The sequence below is a fragment of the Halichoerus grypus genome, chromosome 13 (assembly GCF_964656455.1).
Source record: "Halichoerus grypus chromosome 13, mHalGry1.hap1.1, whole genome shotgun sequence".
Lineage (NCBI taxonomy): Eukaryota > Metazoa > Chordata > Mammalia > Carnivora > Phocidae > Halichoerus > Halichoerus grypus.
The window spans coordinates 79,685,104-79,702,747 of record NC_135724.1 but is presented as its reverse complement, the minus strand read 5'-3'; the positions used below and the strand labels follow the sequence as shown (position 1 = coordinate 79,702,747).

General features: G+C 51.0%; 1 protein-coding gene across 5 annotated transcripts in view; it reads right to left on the bottom strand.

Annotated features, from left to right (window-relative positions):
- PXN (paxillin) overlaps positions 1-16,145 on the bottom strand; it is a 48,792-nt gene extending 32,647 nt beyond the window's left edge. For 2 of the 5 annotated variants that reach the window (XM_078060901.1, XM_078060902.1), the window contains exon 1: positions 15,982-16,145. In XM_078060901.1, coding sequence (XP_077917027.1) covers positions 15,982-15,994 — 13 coding nt within the window. In that variant the 5' untranslated portion in view covers positions 15,995-16,145. The remainder of the gene's footprint in view (positions 1-15,981) is intronic. The other 3 variants (XM_078060903.1, XM_078060905.1, XM_078060906.1) reach the window with 3 other exon arrangements.
- Between the last annotated feature and the right edge of the window lie 1,499 nt (positions 16,146-17,644).

Below are 17,644 nucleotides of genomic sequence, written 5' to 3'. Positions count from 1 at the left end.
ATAAATAAATAAAATCTTAATTAAAAAAAAAAGAACTGAAAGGAAAAAGAAACAAATCCACAATTGTGCATGGAGATTTCAATTCTTTAACTGAGAAAGATCAATAATTGAGAAAAAGCCCTTCAAAAGGAAGCCAGAGGAAGACCTAAGAAAATAATCCAAGAGCTGAGAAGTACCAAGACATAGGGCCAACAAAGCGCTTGTCTGAGGAGCACAAGAGATCCCAGGCCTTTGCTCACCACAGCAAAAGGGTGGAGGGGTGGCCATAGAGCAGGAAAGGCTCCCCTCCTTTTGCTGGGTCCACAAACCTCCCCCAGAGGGAGGGAGGCATTTCAGTTCACACCACACTCCCCAGTGGCTTTCAATCCCTGACAAATCTGATGGGGGTCAGGGTTCAACACCACCCCCCTCCCCCCATGCAACTGGTTGATCGTTTTCTCAGTTACCACACTCCAAAGCACACTGTGATCCACATATACAGGATACACACGCACACGTGCAGGAAAGCACACGTACGTGCACACCAGCCTGACTCCTTTCCTCCTACCTCTCTAGTGGCCCTCAGTGGCATCACTGAGTAGGAATCAGAATGGAGTCTAAGGGTGCAGGGTGGCTCAGCCTCTGACTCTTGGTTTAGGCTCAGGTCCTGATCTCATGGTTGTGAGCCCAGCTCAGCGTGGAGTCTGCTTGAGATTCTCTCCCCCTCTCCCTCTGCCCCTCCTGCTCATGCTCTCTCTCTCAAATAAATAAATCTAAAAAAAAAAGAAAGAAAGAAAGTCTAACCAAAGGGCCTGGATGGGACACAGTGGGCTAAAGCAGCCTCCAGATTCCAACCCTGGCTCCCCCACATACCAACAGTTCCCCTCAGGCAAATCCCTTACCCTCACTGTGCATCAGCATTGGCATCCACAAGAATACTTCGTAAGGTCGTTATGAAGGGGAAATAATGCAAGTAAGGCACTTAGAACAACGTCTAGCACAGGGTAAACATTATAGTAATGGTGGCAATTATTCAATTATGTAAATATATATGCGCTGAGAAGATTTTACAGAAATGCACTAAAATATTAATTGTGGTTTTCTCGGATTATCTCTGTGAGTTTTCATCATTTCTTTCTTTGCATCTCTGTAGCCTTTTTTTTTTTTAAATAGGCTCCACACCCAACGTGGGGCTCAAATTCACAACCCTGAGATCAAGGGTCACATGCTCTACTGACTGAGCCAGCCAGGCACCCTTGCAGTTTTCAAATTTTCTACAATGAACATGTATAATAACATTGATAATCAGGAAAAAGACAGTTAAATATTAAAAGTAAAATGGGGCACCTGGGTGGCTCAGTCGGTTAAGCGGCTGACTCTTGATTTCTGCTCAGGTCATGATCTCAGGGTTATAAGATTGAGCCTGTGTGGGGTTCTGCCCTGGGTGTGAAGCCTGTTAAAATTCTCTCTCCCTCTGCCCCTCCCGCCCCCCTCACACACTCTCTCTCAGAAAAAAAAACAAAAACAAAAGATTCTCTCCCTCTCTCTCCCCTCAAAAAAAAAAAAAAACATGAATATGATTAGTCTTTTATTAGGCATTTACAACAATATAGAAAAAGAAACTTTATAAGCAGTGAAGAGACATAAAGAACAACAAAAAACTGAAAACAGGTATGCAAATAAAAACTTGAACACAAATGGTCACAGCAATACTATTCACAGCAGCCAAAATGTGGAAACCACCCAAACATCCATCCATTGACAAATGAATAAACAAACTGCAGTATACAGCCATACAATGTAATATTATGCAGCCATAAAAAGGAATGAAGTATTGATTTATGCTAGAACATGGATGAACCTCAAAAACAGTATGCTGAATGAAAGAAGCCAATCACAAAAGGCCACATACCATAAGATTCCACTTATATGAAACATCCAGAATAGGGAAATCCATAGAGACAGAAAGCAGATTAGTGATCGCCAGGAGTTGGGGGAGGTGGCAAGGGGGAAAGACTGCTGAATGGGTACGGGGACTCCTCTGGGGGTGATGAAAATATTCTAGGGGCAGCTGGGTGGCTCAGTGGGTTAACTCTTGATCATGATCTCAGGGTCGTCAAGCCCCCCCATCGGGCTCCACGCTCAGTGAGGAGTCTGCTTCTCCCTCTCCCTCTGCCATGCCCCCCTTCCCCACCTGTGCTCTGTCTCTCTCTCCAAAATATAAATAAAATCTTTAATTAGAAAAATAATAAAATAAAATGGTCACTTGTATGTTATGCAAATTTCACTTTTTTTTTTTTAAAGATTTTATTTATTTATTTGTCAGAGAGAGAGACAGAACACGAGCAGGGAGAGAGGCAGGCAGAGGGAGAAGCAGGCTCCCTGCCGAGCAAGGAACCCGATGTGGGACTCGATCCCAGGACCCTGGGATCATGACCTGAGCCGAAGGCAGCCGCTTAACCGACTGAGCCACCCAGGCGTCCCATGAGTTTCACTTTATTTAAAAAAAAAACAACAACAACACAGTGAAGGGTATGTATATCATCTGGGTGCTTACGTATTTATATATGTACACAAAATGGTTGGGAAAGATACACACCAAACTGTTAACAGTATTACTAGTTACCCCTGTTGGGGAAAGGGCAAACATTTTCTCTCTTATGCCTTTTTAAAATTTTTGTAGGGCGCCTGGGTGGCTCAGTCGTTAAGCGTCTGCCTTCGGCTCAGGTCATGATCCCAGGGTCCTGGGATCGAGCCCCGCATCGGGCTCCCTGCTCCAATGGAAGCCTGCTTCTCCCTCGCCCACTACCCCTGCTTGTGTTCCTGCTCTCGCGATCTCTGCCTCTGTTAAATAAATAAAATCTTTAAAAAAAAAAAAAAAAGTTTAAAATTTTTGTAATAAGCATGTATCTTTTTGACATAAAAACTTTTTACAAAAGTAACAGTATCAGATACAAAATGACAAGAGAAAGGTCCCTAGAGAAAAACAAGCTTCAGGCTACACTGTGGCAAGTGTGTAGTTCTAGAAATGAAGAAAACCAGGACCCTACATATTCCTCAAAAAGGGTAAGAAAGAGGAAAAAACACAGTTCTGCTCTACTACGGAGTGTTCTGGGCAAGTGCTTTCTCCTCAGAGGGCTTCAGGCTTGCCCACCTATAACAGGCGTGGATTGAACCTTGTGATTTTCAAATGTTTTTACACTGTTATTTTCAATGTTTTAAAAAGCCTCAAAGCTCCTTGTGCAATTGCAGTCTTTGATAAAAATCCAATATAGAAACTGATAAGAAGTGCGTCACTCTGACTGAGGAAGGTAATGGGCTGGAGACCCCCCCCACACACGCACCCGTAGGGGATATCCTAAGACTTCTTCCAGCTCTGTCAGTGTAGGGAGGCGTCTAAGGAAGACTGGATGGGTCCAGAACCACAGAAAGGGGAGCGCTGACTCATCACACCCAACAGAACATTCAGAGGACAAATCTCACAGGCAGAAGCAGCAAGGGAGAAGAGGAAGGGCAGAGTAGAGATGACGTCCAAGCCAGAGATGCCAAAAGGAGCTGCTACCAGCAACACCATCAACAGCCAGTGACCAGCAAACCAAGGGTCCCAGGGGGACAGATGGACTGTGACGCCCCTGGCCCCCATGCCTCTGAACGAGGTCAGGCAGAGAACAGCTATCTCCAGGTCAGCATTCCTGCTGCTCTCGGGGCGCAAACAGGATGTTTGGAAGCAGATGACCACAAGTGACCACAGGAAGCTGTGACAACCGCCTCCAGGTGACACTTCTCTTCTTTCCCCAGCTTGTTTCCGGCGTGGATGCCTCAGGCAGGCAAAGACTTCAAGTACTGACTTCCGAAGAGAGAAAAGGGGCAGAAATTCTTGGAAAGTTCAGGACACAGAAGAGGCCATCTGAGCTGGTGAGGCAGGGAGGAAATGAGGCCACCCCACTACCCAGCAGCTCACCCCAAGGGTGCAGCTAGGCTGACTCTACTAAGGAAGGGTGAAGAAGCCACACATCACTCACAGCGCCAAGACAGGCAACATGTGACCAAGCAAGCCCAGCAGGGTAGCCACGTCGGGTCTCTGAGGCACGGCCTCTCCTTCAAGCCCACCCCAGAAGAGCCAGGCCGACTTGGCTGTCCTGGACTTCAGCAGTGATGAGAAACCACCCTACTGGGTCAGCCAGGCCAGGAGTCCAGGGGCGGGGGATGGCAAATCCAGAGGAAACCAAGTGCAGGCTATGGGACACTCCCATTTCCACCTAAGGAAGAGGAATGTTCCTGGAAACAGAGAGCGAGGAAAAGCCTGGCCAGGACTTTCTGAACCACTTCTACCTCCCCACGGAGTTGAGGGCTGACCTAACAGATTCACTGCCCCTAAAAAATCCCAGAGGCAGGCAGGGCAGCCCAGCCACTGGGCCAGCTTCTTGCTATTAGCTGGGTTCACTCAACTGACAAAAACCTCACTTTATGGTCCAGAAAACCAAACTCTCCCTTTCCTTCCTGCTACTGGGAGCCTCAGTGGCCTAGACCCATCCCGTGAGGCTTTAGAGATGTCATGGAGCATCGTTCACAGCCTTCCTTGACCAGAGGAAGGCCTGTGGGTTCTGGGAGAAGCCCAGTGCTGAACCGGAAGTGGATCCCAGGGCCGCTCTCTGTGGCAGCTCTCATACGTTAGTGTTAGATGAGCAGTTGGTATAAACCAAGCCACTGAGTGACCTCTTTCCCCAGACACTTCCTCCTCAAAGCCACCAAAGAGGCTCTGGGGAAATGCAACATCTTACAACCAAAACCCAACTTAATACCACCAGCACTAGGGGACAACCATTTCATCTGCAGAGTTGCGCCCCCAAACTCTCTACCCCACAGGGCCAGGAGAGTCCCAAACCACATCCTCCCAGGAGATAACCCAAGTCTGATTCCTCCCTCAGGCTCAGCTGAATGGTCAACCAGGCTCATGTGCACTAAATGTTTGCCACCTGTCCTCTTTACCCACTACTATTCAACACTGGGGAAAAGTAAAAAAAATTAAAATTAAAAATAAACAAATGTTTGCCACCAAGGCCACAGCAAACACAGGCAGCAGACTGGTCAAGTGGAGAGGTGACAGAGAAGGCCAAGGCCATCGCTTCTTGGCCTTTTGGCTAAGATCAAGTGTAGAGAAAGCCAAGGCCCCCAAGCAGTGTTTCGATTATTCCAAGCAGGAATGATAATAACAACCATCAACATTTATTGGGTACTTTATTTTTAAGATTGATTTATTTGAGGGGGGTGGGAATCTCAAGCAGATTCCCCGCTGAGCACAGAGCCTGACACAGGGCTCAATCTCACAACCCCGAGATCATGACCTGAGCCAAAAGCAAAAGTCACACTTAACCGACTGAGCCACCCAGGTGCCCGCCCCCTTATTGAGTACTTTAAAGCACTTCTAGAAGTGTGCCTGTTTCACTGAGGCTAAGGGTGCAAGGTGACCTGCCAGGGTCATGCAGTCAGCAAGTGGCAGCAATGATACAGACCCAGGAGGGCTGATGTCAGAGGCTGTGTTCTGTCCGCAGCACTATGCGGCCTCCCCACCAACCTATAACCCAGACAGTCGCCTGCTTGGATTCTCCAGCAGAGGAAGAGGTTTGCTGGAGGTCTGGCATCATGGTGGGTGTCCGCAGTTCAAACCCACTTAATCATCAACCACCATCAAATATTTATTAAGCAACTGCAGAGAACCGAGCTGAACTTGGCACTTAGGGAAGCTGGAAAGGCAGATAAGACCCCTGTCTTCAAGGGGCCTACAGGGCAGAGGGGGAGACAAAAGGAAAGAAGCCCAATTTACATTATACTGAAGTGGGAGGGTCAAGAGGTTGGCTGGTTTGAACCAGAAAAAAGCCACCTCAAGGTAGCCGTTGCAGAGATCTTAAAGGAGGAGGGGGAGGGGAGACAGACACGGAAGGAGGCAATTTTCGGCAACTTGGACCAAGATCCAGACTCTAGGGGCACCTGGGTGGCTCAGTCGATAAGCGTCTGCCTTCGGCTCAGGTCATGATCTCAGAGTCCTGGGATCGAGCCCCGTATCAGGCTCCCTGCTCAGCGGAGAGCCTGCTTCTCCCTCTGCTGCTTCCCGTTTGTGCTTTCTCTGTGTCTGCCTCTCTCTCTCTCTCTCTCTCTCTCTCTCTCTCTCTCTGTTAAATAAATAAATAAATAAATCTTTAAAAAAAAAAAAAAAAAAAGATCCAGACTCTAGGCGAAGCTAAGTGCTTGGAGTGGTCAGAAGTCATATCTAACACTGAGAATGAAGCTTAGGAAAGCCCCTAGATGGGACGCCTGGCTGGCTCAGCCAGTGGAGTATGCAACACTTGGGTCTCGGGGTTGTGAGTTCGAGCCCCACATTGGGTGTAAAGATTACTTTTTTAATAAATAAACAAACAAACAAATAAATAAATAAAATCTTGAAAATCTTGAAAAGAAATCCCCTAGATTTAGCAAGTGTGTATTTGCCATAAACATGGGGCAGAGAGCGAGCATTCTAAGAACCTCCCCAAGCAGGCCCACTGCAGGCCAACGGAGAAGACCAACGAGAGGGCTGGAGCTGTTGAGGCCAACCCAGTGGTGCCTTGGAGGACGGGCATCCAGGGCAGCCAACTGATTTCTTCAAAAGAGACACCGTACGGATTTATATGGGTAACTCCTAATGTTTTAAATGTTGGCAACCACGGTTGACGGTTGAACAACACAGGGGTTAAGGGCACTGACTCCCTGAGAAGTTGAAAATCTACATATAACTTATTTTATTTTATTTTTTCATTTATTTTGACAGAGAGAGGGAACACAAGCAGGGGGAGTGGGAGAGGGAGAAGCAGGCTTCCTGCCGAGCAGGGAGCCCAATGCGGGGCTCGATCCCAGGACCCTGGGATCATGACCTGAGCTGAAGGCAGACGCCCAACGACTGAGCCACCCAGGCGCTCCCAACTTCTTTTTTTTAATAATATCAACATTTTAATAAGTGGCTTCTGTCAGTCAAGTTATGAAAATCCACATATAACTTTTGAGTCCCCCAAAATGTAGCGGCTAATAGCTTGCTGTTGACCAGAAGCCTTACTGATAATATAAACAGTCGATGAAAACGTATTTTGTATGTATATTATATTTTATGCACATATTTTGTATATTACATATTATATTCTCAGAACAGAGTAAGCTAGAGAAAAGAAAACGTTAAGGAAATCATAAGGAACAGAAAATGCATTGACAAAACTATACTGTATTTATTTATTTATTTTTTAAGATTTTTATTTATTTATTTGACAGAGACAGAGAGAGAGACAGCGAGAGAGGGAGCAAAAGCTGGGGGAGTGGGAGAGGGAGAAGCAGGCTTCCCGCTGAGCAGGGAGCCCGATGCAGGGCTCGATCCCAGGACCCTGGGATCATGACCCAAGCCGAAGGCAGACGCTTAACGACTGAGCCACCCAGGCGCCCTATACTGTATTTATTTTTTTTAAAAAACCACATATAGGGGCGCCTGGGTGGCTCAGTTGGTTAAGCAACTGCCTTCGGCTCAGGTCATGATCCTGGAGTCCCGGGATCGAGTCCCGCATCGGACTCCCTGCTCAGCGGGGAGTCTGCTTCTCCCTCTGATCCTCCCCCTCTCATGCTCTCTGTCTCCCATTCTCTCTCTCAGATAAATAAAAAATCTTTAAAAAAAATTAAAAAAAATAAAAAACCACATATAAGTGGACCCACACAGTTGAAACCCGTGTTGTTTAAGGATCCAACAGTAATTTGGAATATTTTTAAATACTATGAAGGCCAAGCAACATGGGTCTTCAGGCCAAATCCAACCTGTGGTTCCAGTATGAAGAATCAAAAAGAGGGCGCCTGGGTGGCTCAGTTGGTTAAGCGACTGCCTTCGGCTCAGGTCATGATCCTGGAGTCCCTGGATCGAGTCCCGCATCGGGCTCCCTGCTCGGCGGGGAGTCTGCTTCTCCCTCTGACCCTCCCCCCTCTCATGTGCTCGCTCTCTCTCATTCTCTCTCTCTCAAATAAATAAATGAAATCTTTAAAAAAAAAAAAAAAAGAACCAAAAAGAGAATGGGTTTGGTGCCAGAGGGTCTAAGGTGACACTCAGGTCAAGCTCTTGCATCAGGATCTGGGTGACACTGGGTGTGTCCCTAAGTCCCTGGAGCTGCAGTTTAGCTTCCTCATCTGCAAAATGGGGTAAACTAGCACCCAACCCAAAGAATTGTGGTCAGAATCATATCAACAATGATGAAGCACACAAAAATGTTGTCTAAATCTCAAAGTGTTGAGCAAAGGCCCATGATGTCACATAGGCCAAGAGAAGAGAGGGGACAATCACAGAGAGAGCAGACAATGCCTGAGGCCACGAAGAGAGAGTGAGGAGGAAATGAGCTGGGTCTTTGCTGGCGTGCAGGCCAGAAGAATCTGGACAATAGAATCCACGTCAGGGGTGGAAATATAAATTTAGGAGTCACCAGCACACAAGTGAAAAAAGAGATCACGCAAGTAGATAAATTGACCTAGGTACCTAGGAGCAAAACAGGGAGCCAGCAGAAGCCTTTGGAATAACACAGAGGTGGGCCCCCACAGAGGGATTCGAGAAGGAAGTGGGGAAGGAAGCTGGGGGGGGTGTGTCTGTGGACAAGCAGATCTCAAGGGAGGGAGGGGGAAATAGGCCACTAAAGAGTGGGATGCATTCTTAGCAAAAGAAAAAACGTGGAAGAATGGCCCAGGCTGTGTTAAAAACAGAAAAGGAGCAAAGTAAAGACGTGACAAAGAAGTTAGAAGGGGCAGATGGGTAAAGAGAGGGAACCAGAAGAAAAAGGGACCCACTGATGGCCACGTGAGGTCTACGCTGATGGGATATGGGGGGGGGGCTCATAAAAGGTGCTGAGGTGGAAGGACGTGTGGGGTGGGTGAACAGCCGTGGAGGGTCTATCTGCTGTGTGCCAGGAGCTCCCACACCCCTCGTCGCCCGCGGACTCCCAACGATGCAGAGGGCAGGTTGCAGGCCCATTTTACAGGCTGCTTTCAACAGGACTTTTTGTCGAGAGCAAGGCCCAGGTCTCCAGGGCTTATTCAAAAGGATACACAGACTGCTATCCAGAGGCGTCTCAAGCAGCCTGAGGATCCATGAGCTAAACCGAAAAGAGCTCCCCAGAGCCTTCCGCCCACCTTCACGCTCACCCAGGGCTCTACTATTCAAACAGCTGCAAATGTGCGCCCTGCTCTCCCCAACAAGAAAACAGAACAGAACATGGCTGTCTCTGCCAAGTGAGTTCTGAATAAGCTGCATTCCATTTCATTAAAACAATTACCTGAGTCCCAGCCAAGAATTACATACAGCTTCCTCACAGCACCGCCCCTCCCCCCCCCATAAAACACACATCATGCTGCGTTTCAAACAGGCAGAGAAAGGCCATGGCACACCACTCTGAGCCCTCACTAGGAAGATCCCTTGATCCCCACCAAGCGGCCAGCCTCTGTGTCCTTGCAGGCCGACGGACAGACGTGGGTCTCAAAGCAGACCCTCGCGTGAAGTGCTCCCCTTACAAGAAAGAGCCTGCTGGCTGCCCAAAATGTTCCTAGTAGGCACCAGGCCCTCAAAGCCAAGGGGGCCACTGGTGCCAGAATCCAGCTATTTCTCCCAAACAGATGGGAGGCCCAAGTGGCCCAGCTTTGAGTCAGCACAAAACAAGACAAGAGGGACCTGGGAGTGGGGATTCCAGGAGAGGGAGCCTGAAGGCTGGATGGCCAGACCTGAGCTGCAAGCAAGAGCCTGGGGGCCACTCTGGCCCACGCTGCCCACAGGCTAGTGGTGTTCTTTTGGCCACAGATAAGAGGTTCATGATGTGAGGCAAATGGCATTTCGTCCCCTCCCCCAGGCTCCAGCTGCCCAGAGGCTATTCTTTTGTAAAGCCTTGCTCCGCATCCCACCCAGGCAACCCTCTCCAAACTCTGCCCAGAGCCCAGCATCTCCCTTGCCTTGACCCTGGTCTGATTAATGTCACCACACCCAAAATAACCCCGGAGGCTGCCTCCGCACTGTGGAAGCTCGCTGTCTCTGGCTGGCCCTGTCCTTTTTACTGCGTGGGTCATTGTGGCTGTGTGCCCCAACCTGAGCTGAGAGTTATAGATCCTGACCATCCCTGGCCTGCTTGGCTCCTGCCGGCCCACCCAGTCTTTCCACCGGGGGCGCAGCGTCCCAGGAGGCCGAGGGTCACAGGTGGACACTTATGTACACTCCTGGCTGAATAACCCTGAGCCCGCTCTAGAATAAGCCACGTTTTACTTTTTTCCAACTTTTGATCATGAAAGTGTCTAAACATACAGAGAAGTTGAAAGAGCATTTCAATGAGCACCCACATACCCTCTACCTAGATTCAGTCATTAACATTTTGCCATTTTGTATAAACAGGCACACATGTTTGCAGGCTTTCTCTCTCTCTCTCCATATATATATATACCCCTTTTTTTTACTGTATCATTTCAAACTGAGTTTCAGACATCATGACATTTTACTCCCAAATACTTTTAACATGCACCTAACAATGATAATATTCACCCATAAAACCACAATACCACAATCACACAAGAAATAAGCATTAAAAGGCCATCTTTAAGGGAAAACTTGGCCACCAGGGGCTCTGCTGGGCCTGGCCAACCACACGTTCTGCCTGCCATTGGCCCAGCGTCCAAGGCCTCCCTGGAGAGGCCAGCCCTGAGTCCCACTGGTTAGGCAATCAATCCGTTAGCTGGAAGACTTTATCGGGACGTGAATGCAGGCTTCAGGCCAGATGTGTGACTCCCAACAGGCCCCCAACTGAAGAGGCAAAGTAGACCTGGGGGCTGGGAAGGCTCTGGGCTTATCCTGGGGAGGAGACAATTCCTGGACACCCTTTTAATCAGGAGCTTTGTCAAGGTTTCTGGGAAAACTCAGCCCCCCTAATTCTCTCTCGCCCTCTCTCCCTCCCAGAGGACACTCTCAATTCTCCACCTTAAAAGACTTCCTCCTCCAGGGGCGCCTGGGTGGCTCAGTCGTTAAGCGTCTGCCTTCGGCTCAGGTCATGATCCCAGGGTCCTGGGATCGAGCCCCACATCGGGCTCCCTGCTCGGCCAGGAGCCTGCTTCTCCCTCTCCCACTCCCCCTGCTTGTGTTCCCTCTCTAGCTGCCTCTCTCTCTCTCTCTCTGTCAAATAAATAAATAAAATATTTAAAAAAAAAAAAAAAAAAAAAAAAGACTTCCTCCTCTGGAAATGGGTCTGCTCCAGCTGGTGGCAACATACAAACACCTGAATGAAGACAGGAGCACATCTGTATGGGCCAAGGGCATAGAGGGCTTGATTCCGATTCCAACCGGGCGTAGAAGAGGGACCTCAGAGGACTACCCTCTGCCCCAAGGGGAACAGGTGACTGAAGGGGGGGAGGATGGGGGATGGGAGGGCATTGAGCAGGAGACCCTCTGCCACCAGTGTCCAGCAGCCCATCCCGAGAAAGATCGAAGGAGAGGGAAGAAGCCCAGAGAACAGGAAGAGGATGGATGGGGGAGACTGTGGGGAGGGGAAGAATGGAGGCTGTGGGGAGGGGGCAGAAAAGATTTTTAGCATCCTAGAAATGGAAAACAACCAAACCAACAGGCAAGCGAGATCCGATCCAGCATCATGAACAGAGCTGTAAAAATGGTTACAAGCCCGACTCTGCACTCCCCAGCCCTGCCACTCACTAGTTAACAGAATTTGGGTAAGGGGGCTAACCCTCTCTGTGCCTCAGTTTCGTCGTCTGTAAAATGGACAGTAGTAATAATAATAGAACCTGTGCCTCCATCGCCGCCATGAGTCAGGGAAACAATGCGTGTAAGGTGCCAGCACAGTGCCTGTACAGTTTAAGTGCTCAATAAAAACTATGGGAAAGAGTTCTACAGCTGTTTGTTATTATTAATGAAGCACTGAGACCAGGACAACCCAGGGAAGGGCTGCAGTGAGGTGGAGGTGGGAGGAGTTTTTCAACTCTCTGGCCTTGGAACAAGGTAAAGGCCCGAGGAAGCTTTGGAGGGTCAGCACACTCCACGCATGGTGAGTTATATGGGGCACAGGCGCTGCTTAGTACCCCTGCAGTAACTCCAGCCTTCTGAGCAGCGCTCCAGCCAAAGACCCACCCAGCCTCTCTATGCATGGCCATCACTGGGGAAGCTGGAGGGAATACTGCGAGGCTCCCTTGGAAGACCTCCAACCCACAGCGGCAGGGCTATGGCCCCAGCAACCCGAACCTCTCCACACGGAGCAGCAGACAGCTTAGCACAACAGAGAGCGCACCTGCCTGAGAACCAAACACACCGGGTTCGGAGCCCAGCTCTGCACCTCACTAGTATACAGTCCAGGGGAAGCTCCGGCGTGGACGCGGAACGCACCATCGTTCCCCAGGCTGCCTCTGCCGTGGGCCCAGCAGCTGGGTGCCCTGACCCTGGCCTAACACACAGAGGCACCACAGACAGGCAAGCCCAAAGTCCGGACTTTCCATGGAAACAGGGAGGCTCCGTAGCCCGGAATGCCCCAGGCAACTCCCCTGCCCCCCTAGCACTCCCCCTAAGGACAATGAGGCACTGTTTTTCAGAGGGTCAAGACTGCTGAGAAGCTGAAAGAAGACATGTCCAGATTCTAGCAGCAACTGGGCATTGCCAACAGCTGGCTGTTCCCCCTGTAAGAGATGGGAAGGCAAAGCTATCAAGGTCTGAACTGGACCCACGCCTTACCATAGAGGCCGTTTATTCGGGATGGCCCCCAGGGCACAAATTTTGAAGGTAACTAGCAATTAGTCAGCAGGCCCATGGCTCACCCCCCAGTTAGCCACCTCACCCAGCACTTAACCTTATTATGATTAGTTCACTAGATCTGGAATTGGATCAGTCTGTGTTCCAACCCCAGCTTCCCCCAGTGAACCTCCCAGAGCTCGTTTCCCCATGTGTAAAGCGGAGATAAAACACCTCCCTCTCGGAATGGCAGTGATCATACCCCTAAAGTGCTGAGTCGGATGCCTGTCTCCCATCAAGCACACGTGACCTTTATTGGACCGCAGCTGTGGTCACAGCCCCCCCCAAGAGCACTAGGAACATGAACGAGGGGAGAGCGAGGAGTTGGGTCCGAAACCGTAATCAAGAGTGCATCTCAGTGTTGTGGGAACTCTGTCCAGGAAACTCCGGCCAGAACTCAACAGAGCGAACTCTGGGCCAAACCAGCATCTAAACAGTAATGGGAAAAGCCACCAGCAACCACCCTGCAGCACAAAGAGGAGAGAACACACAGGGAAGGGCAGTGTTTCTGTTTTTCTGCCCAAAGAGCTATAAATTTGTAACTCATTAAACAGCACATAGTGAGGCTGTCACTAGCCGCTTTGGGGAGGGAAGAGTTCCCCAATTTTTAAGACCAAAAAAAAAAAAAAAACAAACCAAGCCACAGCAGAGACTCTGCCGCCTCTAGCCTTGCCACAGGACAGACCATAAACTCTCCCCTGTTTCAGGGACCAGGAGGCTCACAGCTGAGAGCACTCTCAGGAGAAAAATAAAAACAAGAGGCCTGGCCTTTGTGTCCACCCTAACTAAGGAAAACAGCTGAGGTGCAGCCAACCAGGCAGCTGATGGGGCCTGAGCACAGAGGCAAATTCCTCTCCCCTTCCTGCTCGCCCCACTGCTCCCACCCGGGGGCTCCGGGGCAGCCAGGCGTGGCTGGCCTCCTGGGAGCTTGGGCCAAGGAAGTCAGGCAGCCCAGAACAACTGGGGAGTCTGTGCTGGAAGGCGGCGGAAGTTACAGGCGGCAGCCACCACCCCCCTGCGACCCCTCCTTCACGTGCTGCTCACCCCCTCCTCGGGAAGAAAGACCTCTTGGTACACGAGAGCTGCAGATCTAGGAGCCAGGGACTGGGCTTCTAGTCATGGTTTGGTCATTCCGTGGCGGTGCAGCCTTCGGCAAGTGAATCAACCTCTCTGAGTCCGTTTTCTCCATTTGTAAAAGGCAGGCAGTAATGAGAGCAGTGGCCCTAAGTAAGGGGCTCTTATAAAGGGTTGCTGTGAGGGAGGACGGGACAAGTTGAGGTATGGGGAAGCACTCCATAAACAGCAAATTTCAATTCCTGCAGTCCCCTCTGCCAGTATACTCTTTTCCCGAGATTCACTCAGTTTCCTGGCCCTAAATGGAAGACTGTCAGAGAACAGGAATTCTGGACTCCAAGAGCAAACTCTACAAAACTCTCTCAGACCTTCAAACACTACTGTGTGGAAGGGACTGTAGAAAAGCAACAGAAACACATCAGCATTTTAGAAACCGTAACTCTGCTCCTCAGTTCCTGCTGGGAAAGCATCAAGACTTTCAGATCCTGGTTCAAAAAACATCCCCCAGTCTCCTCTCAGCTTATTTTTTATGTGAAAAAAATACCTGCCTGCAAGCCATGCCAATCGTGAGTGTGTTAGAAAAATGGGTGCCAAGGCTGACCCAAAGGCAGAACTATGCTTGGCAGCCAGCACACTCTGCAAAACAGGCAGGACTGCACCATCCCCAGCACCAGGATCTCTCGGCGGCGCCCTGATCTTTTGCAAAAGGAAGCTGGCGGTCCTCCTCCCTGACCCCTTGGAAGTCCACCACCTACAAATAGCCAGTCCTAACTTAGCGCCCTGTGCGCTTGGGGGCGGCCAGTCAGAGCTGTCTGATGAATCTGCTCCTCAGAGCCTGGGACAGAGAAAGCATCAGTGGTCACACAAGCCACCCACAGTCCAGAGAGGGAAGACAAGGCTCCTACAGAGAAGAAACTACCCCCCCCCAATACCTCCCTAGCTCAGAGGCCCTCTGGCTACAGGCATGAAGGGGAGGGAGAGAGGAGTGAAGAGTGAATCCTCTCACTCCAGGGTTCAGGTCACTGAAGGCATTCCTAGAACCCTGGCATGAACCCCCTTGGGTTTAGTGTCAGGTTTCAGGAGATACTTTTCCCTGTCCTAACACCAGATCAAGACTGGACTGAAAAGAGTAGTTTGGGAGCTCTGATAACATGAAAACAGTAAAACTCTGTTATGGGCATCCTGTCCTCCTTACCTGTGTGGCCTCCAGCAAGGCTGGATGCTGGGGGGTGGGAGGAACTCTGCCAGCCCAGGCAAGTCCAGAGATGGCCATACCTTGGGGCCCACTTCCCACCTCATTCCCCTGGCACTGCACCAGACTCTGGGAGTGGGGGAAGAATCATGTCTCCCCAAATTACTCTTCGAGGATTAGGCTCATCTGTGATAGGAAAGGGGAGGGGCTGGTCCACAGAGTGGACAGGGCAGTCGAGAGGTGGAGTGACCAGCCCATGGAACAGGGTGCCCAGACCTGGGTTGGGCCGGGGGGGGGGGGGGGGGGGGGGGGGAAGGACAGAGAGAAACTTGTCTTTGTGGGGGTGTGGTCATTGGAGGCTCATCTTTAACTTGTGAAATGAAAGGAGTGGCCTTGGAGGGGCTATCCCTGAAGCGGAGGTCCTTAAAGGGGTGGGAGCAGGTCCTGGAAATGAGGGACCAACCGAGTTTCGGCAGCTGTTGTTCCCCGAGTTGGGCGGCCGATCAGTGAGGTGGGGGGTGGGGGAGCCGTCTGTGAGGGGAGGGTCCCACAGCGGGGGAGGCGATGTGGTGCAGGCAGTGGGGGGTCCGTCCCTGGGGCGGACGGGGCGGGTCCCTGAGGTGCAAGCTGGCCCCTACGGCTGGTCTGGGAGATGGGGGTGGGTCCCCGAGGTCCGGGGTCCGGAGGTGGGGCCGTCCCCGAGGCGGGGGCTGGCGGCTGTGAGGACGGCGGCGAGGCCGGCCTGGCCCGGGACTCAGGCCCAGCCGGGGATCCCGGCCCCGCGGAACCCCAGTATTCAACGAGCAGAGCCGGGACCCGGGTCGCCGGGGGCGGGATCCCGCGGCCCCCGCCGCTCGCTCGCGCCCGCCCGGCCCGGGGCCGCGCGCCCCTCGCAGCCTCCTCCCTCGGCCTCCCGCTCACTCACCGAGGTCGTCCATGGCGGGACCGCGGGCGCCGGGAGCCGGCTCGGCGTCCCGCTCTCCGCCCGTCCCGGGGCCGCTCCTCTCTGCCCCACAACTTTTCCGCCGCGAGCCTCGGCCGGGAACGGAACGCGCCGCCACCGCGCGCGCCCCGCCCCCGCGAGCACGCGCGCCCCGCCCCCGCCCGCCGTCGCCCCCGGGAGCAAGCTGGCCCCGCCCCGTGCGCACGCTAGCCCCGCCCCGCCGCCGGCCCGCGAGCGCGCGCCCAGGCAGCGGTGGGCCACGCCGGACAGGGTGTCGGCGCCCCCTCGCGGCCGAGCCGGCAAGTGTCAGGCTCCCAGGCCTTCAGGCCCTGCGGTCAGTCCGTCTCAAAGTCACATGCCTGACCGTCTGGCTGACAGATCCATCTCCTGTGTTGACATCTCACAGTCTGACCTGCGTCTGACAATCCATCAGTTACTCACTCATCACATGTCCATCCACTGGAGAGTCAGATTTGTCCACCCGTCTGTCTGTCTGTCTCCCAGTAGGTCATCTCCCAGGAGGACCCCAAATCAGTACCAGGCAAAGCAGGGAACCTTTGGAGGGCCTTTCTTGGAGTCGTCCTCTGGACCGATGGCAGTGCAGCTTGCAATCCGGACTTCGGGGCCAGATTCAGTACTTCCGTGGTTATATATCCCTTAATCTTCCACATGTCTACCCTCCCTAAAGGGAGACTTTTCCAAAACTCTGCATGGAGCAGAGGGGACCCCAACTTAGACATTAAAGGAAAAACTTCAAGATTACACCCAGTGCCAGGCATAGTTTCCTGAAACACCCACTGCCACCCCAGAGCCCAGAGGAAATGAGTAGAAACCAGGTACAGATGAATGGATAGAGAAGATGTGGTATATATATACAATGGAATTATTATGCAGCCATCAAAAAAACCCCAAAATCTTGCCATTTGCAATGACATGGATGGAACTGGAGGGTATTATGCTAAGCAAAATAAGTCAATCAGAGAAAGACATATATCATATGATCTCACTGATATGAGGAATTCTTAATCTCAGGAAACAAACTGAGGGTTGCTGGAGGGGAGGGGGGTGGGAGGGATGGGGTGGCTGGGTGATGGACATTGGGGAGGGTATGTGCTATGGTGAGTGCTGTGAATTGTGTAAGACTGATGAATCACAGACCTGTACCTCTGAAACAAATAATACATTTTATGTTTAAAAAAAAAAGATAGTAGGAAGGGAAAAATGAAAGGGGGGAAATGGGAGGGGGAGACGAACCATGAGAAACTATGTACTCTGAGAAACAAACTGAGGGTTTTAGAGGGGAGGGGGGTGGGGGGATGGGCTAGCCCAGTGATGGGTATTAAGGAAGGCACGTATTGCATGGAGCACTGGGTGTTATACGCAAACAATGAATCATGGAACACTATATCAAAAACTAACGATGTAATGTATGGTGATTAACATAACATAATAAAATTAAATTAAAAAAGAAAAAAAAGAAACCAGGTAATAGTAACAGCTGCCATTCATTGAGTGCCGGATACTATGTAGCTACTACCGAAGTTAATTCTCATAGAGGCTCCTATGACTATCAGCCCTTCCCTACTCTTTGCAAAGGGCAAGGGTAGTTTGTCGATTCTATATAAAAATGCCCTGTAAGCATAAC